The following is a 19,526-nucleotide window of genomic DNA, read 5'->3' as shown; positions in this document are numbered from 1 at the left end:
CTTAATCTTTCCCTGGAAAATTTTCTCATTACGACCATTCCAAATCATCCAGTCTGCACTCTTGACATCTTCTGGCATGCTAGGAGAAATATTCAATGAGCTGGGAGAGGGATTCAAGCACGAGAGGTCTATGAATAGTAGTAAATTGGCTGCTGAAAACAGCGCTAGCGAAAAAAAAGGAGAGAGGCTCGATATCTTTATGCATGATCGGAACAGAGATTGCAGTAACTTTTTTGGTGATGGAGCAGGACTTTTCTGGCAACCAGCTGTTTGCGACATATTTTCCACCGAACGAGATGCACTTTTGATTCGCCTTCTCATTTCCAGATCCAATAGAGTTCAGCAGTGGCAGAGTTCGAATGGGTACTCTTAGATGCCAACAAGTTGCATGTGTTATCTCTTTCGATTTGATTCTAGTAGATCCTAAGCCAAGACCACCACTGTTGTCATATTTCATCAAAGAATACACTTTTCATGCCATAATAGTCGCATAAGGCCATTGCTGACCTAAAGCCACTGCTTTCATGATCATCGCCATGGACAGGTGATTCCAAACCCAGACGATTGATGGCTTTAATCTCCTTCCTAACTCATGAGCCTGGTTTCGTGCTATTATGTTTGCGCATTGAGAAGGTTGTTGCCTTTGGATCAAGCCTCCATGTCCAAACACTGGTCAGGAAATATAGTGGAGAGGCTTTGTCTCGTAAAACTGACACTGCCCTTCGTTATGAGAGGAATAAAATGGGTTGAGGATCTCAATTGCACCGTCGGACTTTCTTTGGAGGAAAAAGCACCATAGGACTTTCAGCCGACGGAAACGCCGGAGATTATCTTGTGCAGCAACGTACGTGCATGTGCATGCAAGTTTTGAGAGAAAAGTTGGCTAGGAAGCTCCTACAATCAAAATCAGAAGCAATTAATCTTTCCCTGCAACAATTTTACAACACTATTGCAAGCACAAAATAAATGAGAAATTTTGGTTTTAGAAGGAAATCTGAAACAAGGTGAGGAAGGTACAATGGTAGGATGAAGGAGAACGTATAATGGCTTAAAAAAAGCGGGTGCCAACTTGTCAAGATTATAAATTCATTGCAGGGTGGTTGCAGATAATTTCCTTATCATCTGTTATTCTAACCTTTTGGGGTCGGACCCATGTGTTTGGTGGTTAGGAGTCACCTACAGTGAGACATGACAGAGATGGTACATGTACATGCTCCCCCTCGGAGGTGGTGGACCTACTCTCTTGTCGCTACGCCCAGCGTTTCAGGAGCTGCAAAGAATCGAAAGATATCCTGTTCTTTAACCAGGGAGCCACAAGGCATCATGTACCTGTCGACCACCCTTTTGCTGCTTGGGTCACCTCATTTGTAGCTCGGCACTTCGGAGAGTTCATCTGGACGACATCGACAGTTTTACCTCCGTGCCTGTATTCTTTACTTTCTTTTGATTTGGTAGGATGTACTCACGTTAGAACTATATAACATACCGCTTTTACCAAAAAAAAATATTTGGCATTCTTCTTTCTTGTTTAGTAGGATGTACTTTGCTCTCTCTCTCTCTCTCTCTCTCTCTCTCTCTCTCTCTCTCATATCCTGTGGATAAAAAGAGTTAAACAACTTTCATATAAGATTCTTTGAGCTTAAGATGGAGTTCTTTCCTTTGAACAATGATCGAAAAAAGTTTTTTTTTTTTTTAAGGAACTGCTTGCATCTGATCTAGTTAAAATCCTGGTAAATAGTAAAGTTATCACCCTTTTGTTTTTTGAGGTAAAGAAAAGCTGAAAGGCTAAAATTGTGCAACAGCAAGTAGAACTTTAGCCTCCAAAGTAAGAGATTGCATGAAAGAAGGGATCTTCTTCTATAGATTGCCCTACAATAATAGGGATAGGGAGAGATAGAAAAAGCAGATAAGTGATCGAGCTAAAAATAAATGGAAATTCGTATTGCATAAGATTTCCTCTCTGAGCTGATAGGAATTATAATATTGGCACTCCAATTTTTCTTTATGCATGCGTAGCTGAAGCACATCAAGAGCTTAAGCCTTTAGTTTCAGCCTTTCATGGTCAAACGTGGTCCTGCTCATAGTAACTTGATTAATACAAAGCAACATGTAATAACTTGCTTCATTAATCCCCTAAAAGGGGGTTGGTTGGGAGGTTAGAATTCACATCATCTCCAGCACACACCACACAAATCCCCATGATGTTTATCTAAAAGAATATATAGATTTAAGGCTCTTTGACACCACCAAATGACGAAAAGAAAGTTTCTCTATTCCAAGCGGCCTTCTTGCGTACTCAATAAACAACATAAGGTTACTGAAATTTTTCACCAATACCCCTGTTCTAGTGTTGATTTGAAATGCTGTCACAGGGTTGGATGGTTTAAATCAAAAAGTGCGAAAGAGGTCCTTCATTGAGAATACTTTAGCATGTAGCAGTGCGATTGGATTGATCATGAGTAATCTGAATGCGACTTGCGTTTGATCTGATCTTGATCAAACCTACCCTCGAAATTCATAGGATCAACCCTAAACAAACAAGGCCTGCAAATACCAACTAGAATTAAAATTAGACAAAAAAAAAAATTGGTTCTGATTTACATAAATTACATGCCTTGGATATATTTACTAGCTAGATCCTCTACCAGCCTTACTATCACCTGGCTTCTTTTCACTATCACCCCCTCCTTTTCGAACATGGTGATGAGGAGAAGAACAACCTTTTTTTCTTTTTTTTGGATGATGGTTTCATAATACCACTATTTATTCATTGGTAACAGGTACAAGTCAATGCTAAATCTATAGATTATATTGATCCATGTGCAAATAATGAAACATAACAGTACCTAGCGTATGTTTCTATGCATATCGTGTATATAAATTTAAAAGCTTGCAACGAGCACATGAAAGGAAATAAAGAAGGTTGGCTTAGGGAGCAGCAACAATTGGCCTTCAAGTTTATAACTATTCACACCTTCAATGGATTAAACAACTTGAGATCTAGGAATCACTTAATGTTCTTGATACTTTCCTATTCTTTGACCCTACATATGGTTTAGACATAAGGAAACCGGAATAGAGATAACTATGCCTCTTGGAAGAGTCATGTCACAGATTATTTCTATTTCGATTTGGCTATAATTTTTGCAATAACCTTTTTATTAACGCTCAGAGTGTTTTTAGTGTTTTTATTTTATTTATCATTTTGGTACAATGGTTGATCACGCCAATCTAATATTGTAAGTGTAATCAGCAGAGTCAAAAGACTCTTTGGGTATATATGGACAGTCTTAAGAGAGTATTTTTATTTAAGAAAAGAAAGTGACAAGGCATGAATAACGGCTCATGGTATGAATAGTTTATAATAGATTTCGTTGCGGCGGGTTATATTACTATAAACAAATTCTAAAACGAGCTCATTACTTCATTCCCGAACATAATTTCCAATCACACCTTTCCTTCTCAAGTAGCAAAAGCCATATGTCACATGAAACGCTTCAGAAAATATGGTCGTAACAAATCCAACGCAGAAGCTCCGTCAACTTTTTGCTCAGCGCCGCGCTCGTCTCGCTTGCCGCCGAGAATAGTGATAAAAGATTGCAAAAAGGGGAGAAAATGTCCACATCAATCCCCCAAGACTCTCCACTCCTCCACCACCACCTCGTCCTTCTTCTCTCCAAACCCCATCCACCTTCCCCTCAAATCCCTCCTCTCACTTGTCCCCGACTCCACCATGCGACCAAACCCTAACCCTAATCCTTACCCTTCCCTCATTGTACCCTGATCTCTCCCTCTCTCTATCTCTATCTCTTCGCCATGGCCCGCTTCCACCTCCACCTCCGCTTCCAGCCCTCCCCTCCCCTTTCGCTCGGCTCCCGCGCCTCCGAGGAGGATTGCCCGATTTCGTCGCCGTTGATCTTGCCGGGGACAGGCGGTGGAGCGGGGGATAGGGGAAGCGGCGGCGGCCATGGCCACGAGTTTTCGATCGTGGCGGTGGTGGTGGCGGCGCTGAGGAGGTCGCTGGTGATGTGCAGCGTGGGCGCGGCGGCGGAGGACGGGGGCTGCCCCTCCTCGATGGAGATCGGCTGGCCCACCGATGTGCGCCACATTGCTCACGTGACCTTCGACCGCTTCGATGGCTTCCTCGGCTTGCCCGTGGAGTTCGAGCCCGAGGTTCCGAGAAGGGTGCCAAGCGCCAGGTCGGTTTCTAAATCTCCAACACCCTTGATTCTTGAATTTTTCTAGCAAGTTTATTGACATCCGTTTCTGATGCGATGGGATTTCTCCTTTTCTCGTTTCTGTGTACTTGTTAAAATAAAATAAGAGAGAGCATTGAGACTTGTGTTTGGAATTGCGGGGAAATCTGTTTGACTACAGAGAAAGCTTTTCTTTCCCAACAGCTTGTTTCTTGTAAATCTTTGCAGAAATTTTCTAAACCTCTTTCGTGTGTATAATCTGTTCCTATCGGGGGAACTTTTTCCCCTCTTTTCAATCTAGTGAGGTATGGGATGTGAACCCGTGGATTCTTATGATTACCCTGATGATGCCATCGTTGGGGCGTTTTCATCTTCCATTGGTTCAAAATTTCCTCTGTACCTTAGTGGCAGATATACTTGGTATTCACAATGACATGTGGATCAATTCATAGGCTCAATTGCTCAGGCCATTTGCTACACTTGTCTTGCATCTATAGCTTTTCTTCGTGAGCAGGTCTACCAGAAATCTGTATGATATCGTAGCTAGTCCAAAATATGAATCGCAGGGAGTGCTGAAAGGAGAACTAGGATAATGAGAAACAACTTGCATAAAAGAATCATTTAGCTGATTTCATTCAATTATGTAGTTGAGTTTTATACTAGAAATTTCAGATAACGAATCTTACAAAATCTAGATTATGAATGAAACATAATAGAGAGAGTCAGATTGGTCGCTTATTTCGTGTAAATAGCAGACTATGCATTACAAATAATGAATAGAATTTGCACGGAGATGCACGACATGCTTATCTACTTGTGTGTTGCAAGTGTTTATATTTGGCTGTATGCACAAGTCAGGTTATCTAGTAATTTCAGAATTCACTCCCCATTTCTCTTTGGTATCAGAGTTTGTATTAATGGTCATGAGTTCACATGTGGCTCTAGAGGCTACTCTTTGGACATCAACATATCTAAACAAGTGGCACCATTTTTGGTGCAAACTGTTAGGCTATTGAAGTGATTGGCCATCGGTGGTGTTGGAAAAACCAAAATCAACTGACTATTGGGTTGTTGGACATATTTTCATGGAGATCTGGAATCTTCTATCCAGTCAGTAATTTCTCCCCAAAATCATTGTTTCATACCTTCTTTTATCGCAAAGTAAACTGGGATCAACAGCTAGTAGTTCCTCTTTTCCTTTGCCCCTAGCAGTTGTGAGAGCACAACAGGTCCGATTCTTTTTGTTGATTAGGTCTCCAGTCTTCTTGTTGCCTCCTTGGAAACTGACATCTAATCCATTGCAGTCAACTCCTTGGCTCTGCCTGGTTCTGAATCAAATTGGTTTGATTTAAAATGGAGTTAGGTCTCTTTCATCCTTGGTAGTAATATTCGGGAATTAGGATAGCACAGAATCAAATGTTACATAACTAACTTTGACTGTATTTTTGTATATGTGCATAGGTGAAGCTTTTCCTTAGTTCTTGGGGGATTGGTTGGTGGGTTAGAGCGATTGGCTACTCTAAAACATTCTTGTCACCCTATCTGCTTTATGCCTGCATTTTTTCCCTAGAAAAACCATTTATCTTGAGACAATACTGGAATCACTTATTCAATCATATTATTAATTTCTGTGCTACAGAGTGGAAACACCATTGCATTGAATGATTTGGTTTGAATGTTCTTGGCTGTGACTGATCCATCTTGGCTAGGACTGAACTGAAACCAACTCCTATATTTCAGGTTTTCAGCTTGTTTCAGTCAGTTTCTATCCGGTTACTGCTACTTTTGGTGATTTCAGCCAGTCCAGGCTGAAATTGATCACAGATGGTTTATTTGTTTGTTATTTGTCCTTATAATCCTATTTTAGGATAACTCTTCAATCTCTTTAACTGCAATGGCTAATTAACCTTCCTTCCAGGTTGTTTATTAAAATTATTTTTGTTACACCAAGGTATGCTTTGACTTATGCAGTAGCATCTTCAATGTATCTGAAAAATACTAGTAGTTCTTTACTAGAATTTCCAAGCGTACTCACCAGATATTATTTATGGAAAATAAAACAGATAAATTCAATGCATTTAATTTTCCAATCAAATGTAAATAATGGAAAATGTAGCAGAAGGGATGACAAACCATCATTTCCATGGATAATTGGTTTTGTTCATAGTTATCCTTTCAAACTTTTGAACTTAATCTGTAACTAATGATTATTAGTTCATGGTTACCAAGTCTAGCCTCCATAAAGCATTCTTTTACAATTAGATGCTGATTTTATGCAATTTTTGAGAACACAGGAAGCAATTGGAAGTTTGTTTAAGAAAAATATACAGAATGTTGACCTTTTTTCAGATGTAAGAGACCTTTCTTGAGTTTTTGAGAGATATTCTGAGAAAAAAAGAAGAGAAAGAGATTACGTGTAGTAGATTGAACTCCCATAGGATTGAATTCGTAAGGAAAATGTTTGGATTTGTAAACTTTGAGCTCATAATTTGTAAACATTTAAAGATGTATTGTTTTTGTCCCCAGAGAGTATGCCATATTTGTCCCCAATCTAATTACTTTTGCCTTTTGTTTGATTGAAGCCTTACATGATCTTGTTCAGACTTTGCAAATTGTGATGTTCCTATCTAAAAGATCCTATGGACACAATGCGTCCATCCTTTCTTTGCAGTGTAAGTGTATTTGGAGTTTCTGCCAAATCTATGCAATGTTCTTATGATAAAAGAGGGAATAGCGTGCCAACAATTTTGCTTTTGATGCAAAAGCACTTGTATTCGCAAGGAGGCCTTCAGGTAAGTTCTGTATTGTCGGAATTTGCTGACTGTTGGTGATATTATTTGTAAGATCTGTAAAAGTTAATACTATTCCTTTTTTGTTGAAAGATGGAAGGAATCTTTAGAATTAATGCTGAGAATAGTCAAGAAGTATATGTTAGAGACCAATTAAATAGAGGAATCGTGCCACATGGAATCGATTTACATTGTCTAGCTGGTCTGATAAAGGTAACCATTATCTTCCAAAACTTTGTAATCTTAAGCATCGGTTTCTTTGAGTATTCCAGTTGGTCCATATTCTTTTTACTGTATATTTGAAATAATTTTATGCAATTCTCATTCTTTACATGTGCATAGATTTCATTTGAGCTCTTTATATACCTGTCCCAGTCATGACATATCCATGTACAAGTGTTATAATCCCTGGGAAATATTGGTACAAGAACTCTATTCACCACCGACACATTATGAAGAACCCATCTGTGTATTGCTCTGATTGATATCAAGTTCTAGATTTTGGATAATTCTGTGAGGCCTCTTAACTTGAAAATTTGGTTCATAATATGTTGTTTAAAGAACTGAAGTGCCTATATTTCCATGAAATGTGGATGATTTTTTCCAAGTCCTCTTCATTTTGATTGTACTGTACCTTGGCATTGTTGTCAAGTTATCAGCATTTCCATTGTCAGGTTTTCCATGTTTGATGGCAATCAATGTGTTACAAATTGCTGATGTACTGATTAATAAGCAAAATATACTAGAAAAAATTTTGATGATTCTGGAATAAGTCATGCTAATTATATTTCTGCCATGAAAGGAATAACTTTGCTGTTATCATTTGTGACCAGTTAAAGCCATCAGATAGAGGCTCTAAAGAGGTTAGTTTTACTTGGATTCATGCAGTACTTATATCTAAGGTAAACAGGATGTAGTTTTTGATCCAAGCTGGCTAGGACAACATGATTGCTCTTGGATTTGAACCAAATTTTTGATTTAGACTCATCTTTTATCCTTTTTGTTGGATTTTGATTATCTATTTGTTGAACCCATTGATTTGCAGCTCTGTATATCTGAATATGGAGATCGTATCCATGTTAGCTTTTCTTTTTTGTTAAAAAATGTATATATAACAACTTTGTCATTAGAGGTCTAGCTTACCTGATTTGGAAAGGATCCTGTTCTGCCCAGCTCCTTCTCACTGTGAGTCTTCCTTCCTCATATTTGTATCATTGCGGTCTTTTTTGCAGTTTTATCATGTCTTTGCAAAAGCATAGACTGGCATTCTTTTTTTTGAATGATCTTTTCAAACATAATGTATGCCATGATCTGTGGTAATTAGCTTTGCATTGTGATAGTGTTGTTCTTGCCTCCATCTGGCCTTGACTCTGCGAAGCCTGCTTTATATTTAGTAATCATTATTAATAAACATGGCCTTGGTGAAGAACGCAGCTGTGGCTATGGGTAAGGCAAAAAGATGTACTTATAATAACAAATCTGGTCACTCCCGTTATGTGTCATATGATACATGACTAGTGAGAGCAGACCTATCCACCATATGCATAGCAAATGGTAATGATGAGAATTGAAGAGGTCCATGATATGTGATATGATTAGGTTCGCATGCATGTTGAAAACCTGACAAAAAATTGAACTGAACCGAAAATGACCAGAATAAAACCTGATATTTGGATCTATTATTAAGTCCACCAGCAATTAGACCCATTTTCTGTTCTCGATTAAAATAAAGAAAAGGGGCTAGACCTTAATCAACCCGCTATTACTAATAAAACAACTAAAAATAACGAGTCAAAAATTTTTGGTTCCGACCCAGTTAAATAGGATCCGAACTGACCAGTAACACAAATTACCAGTTTCAAATTGTGATTGGGTCTGGACTGAAAAGTGGCAGGCCTTGTATGCAAATTTAATTTGGTACAGAGCATGATTAACCTTGATTAGGTTTCTTTGCAGCCCGAGATAGGAATGCTTAAGCATATTTTTGGTGGCGTGTATCATGCCTCCATGGAGTCATACATACTTGGCTGATGTCAGAGTCGATGTAAGTGAGCGTCAGCAGCTTGTTCATCAGCCTGATTTTGTAGATGGTTCATTGTGGGAAACATTAATTGATACTTGAATTATGCATCCAAATGAACTCTTGAGGCACCACTCTGAAAACACAAAGCTTATTGGGTTCTATTATTTATCTTATTTGCCGAGTTATAGGAAGGATGCCCAAGAGATTTCCATTTATTCATTTTTAGTTATCGACACTAATAAATCTGTTGTTTTTCAAATATCCACATAGGATGTAAAGTTATATCCTGCTGAAAAGGTTATTTTCATATATTAAATTCTATTGCAATGCTACCATCTTTTATTCTGTAAACAACTGAGGAATTTAGTAAAGAGAAAGAAGCAACAGAGTAGATATTTAGAGAAGGAAGCTAAAGGAGGAATGGCCAATTTTATATTCATATAATCTGAAAAAACTACATATATAAAACTCAATACTCTAGGGAAAAATAGAAATATCTTCAGATCAATATCTGAATGTTGCACAAGAAAAAAATAGTGCGAGAACACACCAAAATTACTCCATATTTGAGTTTCATGTTTTTTGTATTAAAAATTTATTCTTCACATGCATGTTCCTATAATTCTTTCCTGAAGTGAGTGCTGTTGCAGGCATGGTTTCGGGAACTCCCCACTGGGGTGCTTGACTCGCTGACTCCAGATCAGGTGATGCATTGCAACACTGAAGAAGAGTGCTGTCAACTTGCAAGGATTCTTCCACCAATGGAAGCAGCATTGCTTGACTGGGCCATCAATCTGATGGCTGATGTTGTGGAGCATGAACATTACAACAAGATGAATGCTCGTAATATTGCTATGGTTTTTGCACCTAACATGACTCAGGTTACTAGAAAAAGTCAGATTTCAAAGAGTCCAGCTATTCTGCATGTAAATCAAATTGAATATAAAATAACTGCTGTGGCATTTCTCTTTCAGATGGCCGATCCCTTAACTGCATTGATCCATGCAGTTCAAGTAATGAACTTCCTCAAGACATGGATCATAAAGACGCTGCGAGAAAGGGAGGAGGCATCTGCAGTAACCAGGGTTTTCCGTCCCTGTTCTGAGTCTCCTAGTGACAAGGATGAGCCCAATTCAGCAAAACCAACTGAAAAATCTAGTGTGGGTTCTAATGAGAAAACTATGGACATCTGTCTCGTTGACAGAACTGCCTTCAGCAAATTCTTGTTCGGTGCAGAACATGCTCCAGATAGTGATGTTGATGAGAGCTTTGAGAGCTTCCAGAAGAAGAGTGAAAGCAGTGAGGACTGTGGATTCATTTCTGGAAAAAGTTCGCCCGTCTGTAGTCATTTAGATTCAATAGAAGATGGCTCTAAAGGTGGCTCGTTGGATAGGTTGAATTGGAGGAAAGGAGCAAGGAAGATTTGCAGGCACCCTGTGTTTCAATTAAGCAGGTCCAGCAAGAAGTCAGGAGAGCTTGGCATTGTAAATTCTAGGGTAGAAGGAAGAGAAGCTTGGGCATGAGGTGTATCATATAGTGGAAACATGTTTCAGTAGTTATCTGTGGTGTCTTTAGTTGTGATTATCTGATGTTTGTGATGGGTCGCGGGAATTCAAGAATTTAGTAGGTTAATGTTCATAATTCAGCTGGAGGAGTATTAAATAGAATGATCTTTAGTATAGCATTGAAGTACCGTGGGAGGTATTCACAGTTTATGATTTTCTCTATTTGCTTTTAAAACGTAGGTCGTCTTTGAAGTTATAGGTTTGAATTTGTACCTATATATTCTCCATGTTGATTGATTTTATCAAAGAGTGGATCGGTTTGAAAAGCTTACGACACAAATGAGCTCTAAAGATACGTACCCGGTATCGCTTATTTGGAAGACCGACTCCTGCCGTTGATTGACAAGATGCATTTCGCATCGAGATAGCTTCGTGCTTGGTATAGTTCAGATATTGGTTATGATGCCAGTTATGCTTATACCGAAAAAAAAAAAAAAATGGTTGTGAGAGCTATATGGCCTTTTTTAAGTTTTACACGCCGGATGACTCGAGATTGAATATGTGAAAAGAGTCTGTTAATTCGAACACTAGAGTTTGTTAATTTGCATGGGACAACTAATTCAAAGGCTTTAAAAACTCTTCAGAAATTGGATGCTTGGCTCCCCTAGTCAGCGTCATAATTCCTGCTTGACAGGAAGGGAGAGCAAGGGGTGGGGAGACAATATCCCATCATTTAAAAAGATGATTATGATATTTTTGATCTGTCCCATCATACTGTATGCATGATAAACCGATATCGTGTCTTGGTGGCTCACTCGTGTTGGCCTTGTTCAGCCAATATCGACTAACTATGAGATCGGAGATGTCAAGGCTCGTTGGATGGTCCATAAGACCAGCGCGCCACATTGGATAGGACCCTGTGACCTGGATACAAACAATATGATAATTTAGGATAGGGGTGGCGATCGGATGGGACCATATATGATCAAATAAAATACAGCTGCCCCCTAAACAGGACGGGCTCAATTTTTAGGATGCTCTTTCAGAGGGACCCTAAGTCATAGACCAAGAGAGAAGAGAGCATTTTGGGTCTTGAGTCTCCGATCGCCAATCTAGCGTAGATGGATTTGATCGGAAAAGTGAATCCGACCGGACTTTCATCTCAAAAAAAGACAGGTGGGCTTTGCAGCCATGGACAATAGATCAAAAATATATTAACTCAAATTTAATTTATTTATTAAATAAATTAAAAATTTAAATTTAAATATAACCATTTATTTCATTAAATAGATAATTTAATCCAATCTACAATGAATTGAAACATGTTAAATGACTTAAATAGTTAAATATTGCCAAACCTAATTGAGAGCCTGTTTGATCTTGCTCCTATTTTATACTTTTAATCTTAAAAACTCAAGAAAATCCATAAAAAAAGCTAAATTGAATAATATGGATGATAAAGTTATTATATTTTTGAAATTATATATGTATAATCTTTAGAGCTTAGGGCAGTAAAGATTTATTTTTTAAAAAATATATATATATAAAAAAATAAAAGTAAGAAATAATAAAAATTTTGTGCAAATACTTTCTTTAAAGTCCATCTCTATACTACATTTACTAATTTCTAGAGAAATAAAGGAACAAGAAAACCTACTATGTACAGCTCTAAGATTTTGGATGAAGACAACCAAGCCGTTCTTATCTTCATATTGTTTGGTCGGTCTAAAATAGGAAAAGATCGAAACAATGTCCATAAATGATCCATAGCAACGTATTCCTTTCGGCCGGCTGGTCCAAAAGCAAAAACGAAAGTCGGTGCTTTTCAAATAAACCAATTGCGAGGCAGCTGCTATAGACTAAGTTCAAGAAGAACTTTTTCTTGAAGGGAAAATAAGTCTCATAGTTTTTTCTCATTTCCAGGATAGGGAAGGAGTACTTTGAGCGTTAGCTCTGGTGCTCATGGACGAAAAGAAGCTGAAACAATCCGAAAGTAATAGGCTGCTCATGCTCCGCTCATAATCTTAGCCGGGCTTAATGGAGTTTCTTTAATGAACTAAGCTGCACAATAATGTTAGTCTATACTTTATATTATAAAAGAGTTTTAAATTTTGGCATATCCTTCAATAAATTCCATCCATTAAGTTTTTGACCAAAATATCCTTACTAATCATGGAGAGAAAAAACGATTTCAAATTTTACAAATACTTCTTTCTACCAGATGCCTTTCGAAACTAAATCAATTTTTTTATCTAATTATTTTCTTTAATCTTTTCTGTTAACAGCATTATTTTGACAATAATATTAGAGTTTTAATTTGATTGGAATCTTGGAAAACCAAAAATCAATTAACCATTCTAGATGTGTTTTATCCATATCTTTGGATTCGTTTGATTCGCGCGAAGAGGGGAAAAAATATGGTCAATGAGTTTGGTTGGAGTTTTCAAAGAGGAAAATGAAAAAGTAGCTTTCTCGTAGGAATAATACTTTTACATTTATGGAAAAGAAAAATTCATATAGGACACGAGAAAGTTCAATCCCCACCGACTAGAAATTTGGATAACTTTTTTTTAAAAAAGTACCCTTAACCTTTTAGATAGAATGAAATATAGTTGTTTATTAAGGGTATAACAGGTATTTTACATAATTGTTTTAGAAAAATAGTTGCTCAACCAAGCATAAACCATTCTGAAATTTGCTAAATTTTCATAGTTAATCAAACATGCAAAAATTACTATTCTCAGTATCAGCTTTTTTAAAAAAAATATTTTAGTAAAAAAATTATTTCTTCCGACCAAACTATTTTTTTAATTTGTTCTCTTTCCAACCGGATTCACCTCCCTCTTGCCAACCAAAAACAAAATTTAAACCTTCTAGCTTTTATTATCCTTCCCCATGTCACCTCCCTCTCTCGACAAACCCTTTCTATCATCTCCCCTTCTCTTCCGCAACCATCATCCCTCTATATCTATTTCATCATTTTCCCTTACCATTGCAATCCCCACCTTTCTCAACGGAATCCATATATAAATAATTCATTTTAATAGTTTTAATATTTTTTAAATTTTTTAGTACTTTAGATAATTCAATTTGTGCATATTTAATATTTCATATTAACTTCTAAAAATTATTTCTTAGTTCTTATTACATTTTAAATTTATTTTGATTTTCTCTTAGTTTATGGATCATCCTTTCTTTTTAGTTTGCTATTAGGTTTTGTTATCAATTTTCATTTTGTTATTTCATTTTCTCATATTCATATTTTTAATTTATTTTTTTTATATTTTAAAGTTTCTATCATATTTTTCATTTTTCATTTTATTATTAATTTTGTGCATAATTTTTCTTATATTTTTGCTCTATCAGTTAAATATTTTGTAGTTCCCAAGCTTTATTTTTATTTTTTCCAAATATTAATTTACGTTCATATCAATTTATGATCTGGACCATCTAGTCAATTTTAATTTTTCTCATTTAATCTCTTTATCCTTTTATTTAATATATTTATTTTATTTATTGTATTATATTTAGTAAAAATTATATATTTATTTTTGTATTATTTTCATTAGTTATATTTTTATATTTTATCCTTATTGCTTTTCTTTTATGTGCATTACACGTGCATGTAGCAAGTTATATAGTTGACGTTTTTCTTGCATATTTTCTCATCCATTTAACAAAATTATTTATTATCTTTGTAGATAATATTATTTATTTGTTTATTCTTGATTTAAAAAAATTGGTAATTTACAACCCATAACACCAATCTCATGACAACCATGGCTAGACGTGGCAATCAGGTTGGGTTTGGTCAGATTTGAGTAATTTGGATGCATTTTGGGTTGAAAATTCGTCAATTCGAACCCAACCTGTTTATTAAACAGGTCAAAAATTTTGATCTGAACCTAACATATTTATTAAATAGACAACTCAATCCGAGCGACATAATCCATTTAAATAGACTAAGTTGGTTTTTAACGGATTAAATTAGTTAAGCGAATTGAGTTAAATAGGACAAAAATAGATTAAGCAGATTTTAAACCGATTAATTAGATCTCAAACGGGTTAAACAAATTAAACAGGTTGAATGAGTTACCCAACCCAACCAGGGCTAAATTAAATGGGTTTCCAAAACATTTTCTAGTGGCCCTCGTCCTTCTTTCGCACTACCAACCAAGGCGCGGAACTGTCCGAGTCGACCCACTCCCACCTTCCTACTCATCATAACACCAAAGATCAGGTGATTCCACTTTAGGGCGTCTAATTCGTTGCAATTGGCCTACCCAATCCCAAACCATTGCTCGATACCAGTGGTTCAACAAAAAATTATACCACACCAGGTGCACCACGCCAGCAGTGAACCACGCCAATGAGATTTCAACATGTGTTTGGACAAATAGATTTTATTGCAGATGGCTGTAATCTATCTAAAAAGGATAGAATAGGTTTTATAGTTGAGTTAATTGTTATTTTTCTCTCAATTTTCAACTTGCGGCTGCTTTTATGGGTGCTTCAGTTTTTGGATTCGTGGAGTAGAATTTTGATTCTGGAGACGACTAATCTATTGTGTGTATTAATTTTACCCTAGAGTGACCGTCACTTTCCTTGGAGGTTGAAACCACATAGCAGCGTTGGAATGGTTTTCTTTGTTTCTTCTTCTTAATGTGCAAGTTAGCTAAATTTATTGAACGCAGTGTTGCAGCTTGTAAGCGGCGTTGTCAAAAAATTATGGGCCACCTATTCAAACAAATAAATGCTGAACGCCTGCAGATATACATATAAATATGGGTGCCGAGTCAGACTAAAAATTATTATTTTTATCATCAAATTTATTCGAGTTTACTAAAAGACCTTTAGGTTAGATATTTGTTAACAATGTCACAGGTGATATCAACTATTCTGTCCTACTTGGGAGGCAGGCAATATCTTTTGCGTGAAAGAAAAAATTTTTTTTTTTTTTTTGTAAATTCATCATTGGATCATTTTTGGGTCACTTTGAGATTTATGATAATAGATGAATGATGGAGTTTGAAATACTTTAAAATATGTGCGGTAGATGAACCAACGGTGGATGCGCACGAAGGAAGGTGAATCCTTCTCTCCTGCGAAAAGATACAACCCCCATCGTCAGTGATGTTCACGTGCATTGTAGTGTAAGTTACTGAAAATGAGACGACAGTAAAAACTTATGGCTTCCATTATTTTGTAACTAAATTCCAAAAGAAAATAAAAAAAACTTATAAATCACGCAATGCCGCACCCTCTTATCGATAGGGCTGCAAATGGGTTGAGTCGGACCGTGTCATGAGCGACCCCGACTCAATTTAGTTCCTTGTCAGGTCTTAATTTTGGATCTAAACCAAACCCAATAGAGGATCGGGTCGGGTCGGATCCAAGGCTACAATTTTTGACCCAACGAGTTATTCGAGTCGAGTCGGATCTATATATAATCCGGTCCCGACCTCAGAAATTCAGGTCTAATTCGGGTTGGGTTCGGACTCTATTCAACTTTACAAAATAAATATGAAACAGATTTCAGTATTCATGTACAACGCATTATAAAAATTTATGTACAATTAACAAATCTGAACCCCACCGAAATATGAATGAACAAATTGGTAAATTAGAGTCTATGGGATTCTCTATCTTGTGGTGCTTGTATGATAAGCTTAGAGAAAACTTTCAAATGGGTTGCAAAATTATTTGCATGGTAGTATTGAAATACATATCTCACTCTACAAACTGTTTATTGACACCAAGTTTAGGCATTGCTTAATTTCACTATTAAAATAATTTTCAATATTTGCACAAATTTCTTATGTCCCAACAAATGTTTCACTTTGGCAACTGGAAATGAAGTTTTGGGTATATTATAAATGATAGCAATTTAAACACAACGATTCATGTTATCCATCACTTGTAGAGATTTTAAGAGACAAAGGCATGAAGGATGCCAATGCTCGGAGAATGCCATTTCAGACTAAGAGCTCTTGGAATGAATTCTCCCAATTGATATGTAGAAACTGAGCTCTTAATCCTTCTTGCTGATCTTGTTGTCTTTCCCAAACATGACACAATATTTATATAGTCTCAGAGAATCAGAAGAAAAAGAATCAACATCTCTCACAATATCCAAAAAAATGAAGTGCACACATATGGTGAGGGAGAGAACATACCAAAGGCCATAGAACTCTGAGTATGCTTAGCACCCAATATCCTCCATTTTTTGAAAGTAACAAGAAAAATTGCCCACAATTGTAAGAAAAATCAAAAGGATCGGGTTATAGAGTAAGAAACCCAAAATTTTTCTAAAAATCAAACAAATCGGGTCAAATCACGTCAGGTTAGAATTTAGTGAACCTAAATTCGATCAAAAAATAGAATGGATCCAATTTTAAAATCCAACTTTGCCCCACGTGCCTTTTGAATGGGCCAGCCGGGTTGTGTCACGGCCAACCGACTCATTTGCAGCTTTACTTATCAATCGAATGCATCGCGTTGCAAGCAAATTAGCCAGCCATTGGGTTCTTGGGACATGCGGCGAGCTAGTGGCCATATGCACCTCTTGATGACATCAGCACTCGGCGTCGCAAGGAGGGACGAAGGGCAAGACGTCCGCTGGCGCTCGGAGACACAACTTGTTCTGGGTTTCCGACGGAGCCTTCCGGTTTGCGGCTAACGTTGCTTTTCTTTTTATCATCGATGGCTCAAAGGTCTCATCTGAAGAAAAAAAAGGTCTCATCTGGGATGTGGCTTCTTAAAAACAGCAACCAGCTTTACGGGCTTTACAGCATTTTCTTTTATTTACTACACTTTTTTGCACGACTTTATGACTTTCCTTTGACTTCTACCTTAAAGAAAGAAAGGAAAAAAACATAAAAAATAAAATAAAAAAATTCTAAGGCTTTGCTCGGATGAGAGGTGGAGACTATCCGCAGGTAAGTTTTTATGAGTGTGGATAAGTTGTGCTTGATAGAATTGTCCTCTGCAGGATGCAGTCCAAGGGATTGAGACAGGGATCAGAATAATGGGGTCCATCTGGGAGGATACTATATGCTGCTGGAAATTGGACCCAGAGATGACTACTAGCCGAGAAAGAGGAGCTCCGGTGCTTATGGTACGTCGACGGGCTGCGTCCTCCGGGGCTTCCGGCGCCGGCCCTCCGATACTTAAGTCAGAGGGGGGCTTAATTTGGAGAAGGAGATGAGTTGTATATCAGGGTTTAAAAGTCAGAATCCTCCTTCAAGAGAAAGAGGTTCATCTTTTATAAGAGGGGTACAGGGTTACCTGTGATGTGACCGAGCGAATTAAATGAGTTACTGTCATGATTGAGCACGATTGTGTGAATTAATGCATTGCCGTGGAGGGCTAGGCTGGAGCCAATGAGTTGTTGTGGGTGACCGGACGTAGTTGAGTGAGTCGATTAGTTGCTGTGGATGGCTTGAGATTTTGAATAGGCTGAAGGTCCGTAGAGATCGTATGCATTTAATGGTTGACAGTCGTAGCAGGACATGGCCCCTGATTGATATGTTGTGGCATAGCTGGCGAGCGAAGCATGGTGCAGTGAGGCTGCTGCAGGCCGTGGCTGCAACATGTGGACGACAAGGTCGGCCTTCTCAGGTAGGCTCGGCCTTCATGAACTCGGCTTGGCCTACTGAAGTCGGAGGTGCTGAGGTCGGGCGTCTTGAGGTCGAACTTGCCGAGGTCAGGCGCCTTGAGGTCGGGCGTCTGTCATCACGTGCCGGCGACGCACCCACGTGCTTTGGGGCAATTTGTTTTTCCCCCAACACTATGCAATTGTGAAAAATGGGAACTAATGGTTGAATATAGCATCATTATATGTGGAATGGATTTTTGTTTGTGATTTCGAACCTAGAAGCCAACCTTCTTAGAGACAATGCTTGCTAGACGTTTATGGAGAAACTCAAAACCCCAAGCCCTCCTATGCCTTCTCCCAATTCACTCCATGATCTTGTATTCGAATCTCGTACTATCTCATTCATTTTCTCAATGAGACATGGGATGTATATTTCGTGCGAATCAAGAATTTACCTTACTTCTCAAGAGTTTATTATTGGATTGTGTAATGGTTGTTTTGAGACCTGTGCAAGTAGATGAAGAAAAAAGTTTGAAGTATTTTGAGATATATGCAAAGTGCGATCCAATGATTAATGTTATGAAAAAAGATCAATTATTCTTTCACACGAAAGATGCAACCCAACCTTTTTTTTGATACATCTCTGGTGGGATAACCACCAGTTTCTCAAAAAGAAATAATAATCAAAATTGTGTCAATGGCAAGTTGGGTTAATATTTTTAGTCCAACTAAACCTACGTTAAAATGATGTGACTAAGTTCATAATTTTCTATTTCAAGCAAATTAAAACAAGTTTATGAGTTGTAGTCCTCGATTTTGATAAAAATAATTATCCGAGAATTCATGTGATGCCATTCTGGTGGCCAAGGATTTAAATGGCTACATTCAGAATCAACAATTGTAGTTATACTTGGCACTTGTTTTGAACCATTGTAGTTGGCATTCCTTCAAAAACAAATAAAAAATAAAATAAAATAAAATAAAAATAAAACCCTGCTATTAATAACAAAATGAGAAAAAAGACAAGTGCCCAGCTACAATTCATATTTCTCTCTAGTACCTCCAATTAAACCATCTATTACTGTACATTCAAGTGAGTGCCTCTAATCAACAATGTGTAATTAAAAAGACATTGAAACTCACTCCAATTTGTTTTTGAGTCAATACCAACTGTAGGTTGGTTCATATTTAAATCAAGTGAGATCCCTTAGCTGATATTACATGGTTCTTAAATGATTGGAGTAATATAACAATTGCAAATCAATGATTTTGTTACTCCATTGCTTCTCACAAGATGTTAAATTGTTCTTTGTTTATTACATTCATATAACTTCCCCAATTTTTGTATATTAAATGCAGGGAAACAAAAATAGCTACTTTGATTTACCTTTTGTCCATTAGTTTTGGTCCTGATAT

General features: G+C 37.3%; 1 protein-coding gene across 1 annotated transcript; it reads left to right on the top strand.

The window, feature by feature from the left end:
* The first annotated feature begins 3,418 nt into the window (after positions 1 to 3,418).
* LOC103716906 (rho GTPase-activating protein 5-like) lies at positions 3,419 to 10,721 on the top strand. The gene is made up of 5 exons (XM_008805104.5): positions 3,419 to 4,199; positions 6,868 to 6,988; positions 7,079 to 7,198; positions 9,659 to 9,889; positions 9,983 to 10,721. Exons 1-5 carry the CDS (start codon positions 3,817 to 3,819, stop codon positions 10,529 to 10,531), a joined length of 1,404 nt encoding a protein of 467 aa, XP_008803326.3. The 5' UTR covers positions 3,419 to 3,816; the 3' UTR covers positions 10,532 to 10,721.
* The last annotated feature ends 8,805 nt before the right edge of the window (positions 10,722 to 19,526 follow it).

This window comes from Phoenix dactylifera, chromosome 6 (genome assembly GCF_051530095.1).
Source record: "Phoenix dactylifera cultivar Ajwa chromosome 6, Ajwa_hap1_PhDact_Kaust_v1.1, whole genome shotgun sequence".
Taxonomy (NCBI): Eukaryota; Viridiplantae; Streptophyta; class Magnoliopsida; order Arecales; family Arecaceae; genus Phoenix; species Phoenix dactylifera.
Note: the sequence above shows the minus strand (reverse complement) of the source record. Positions and strands in the feature narration are given on the sequence as shown.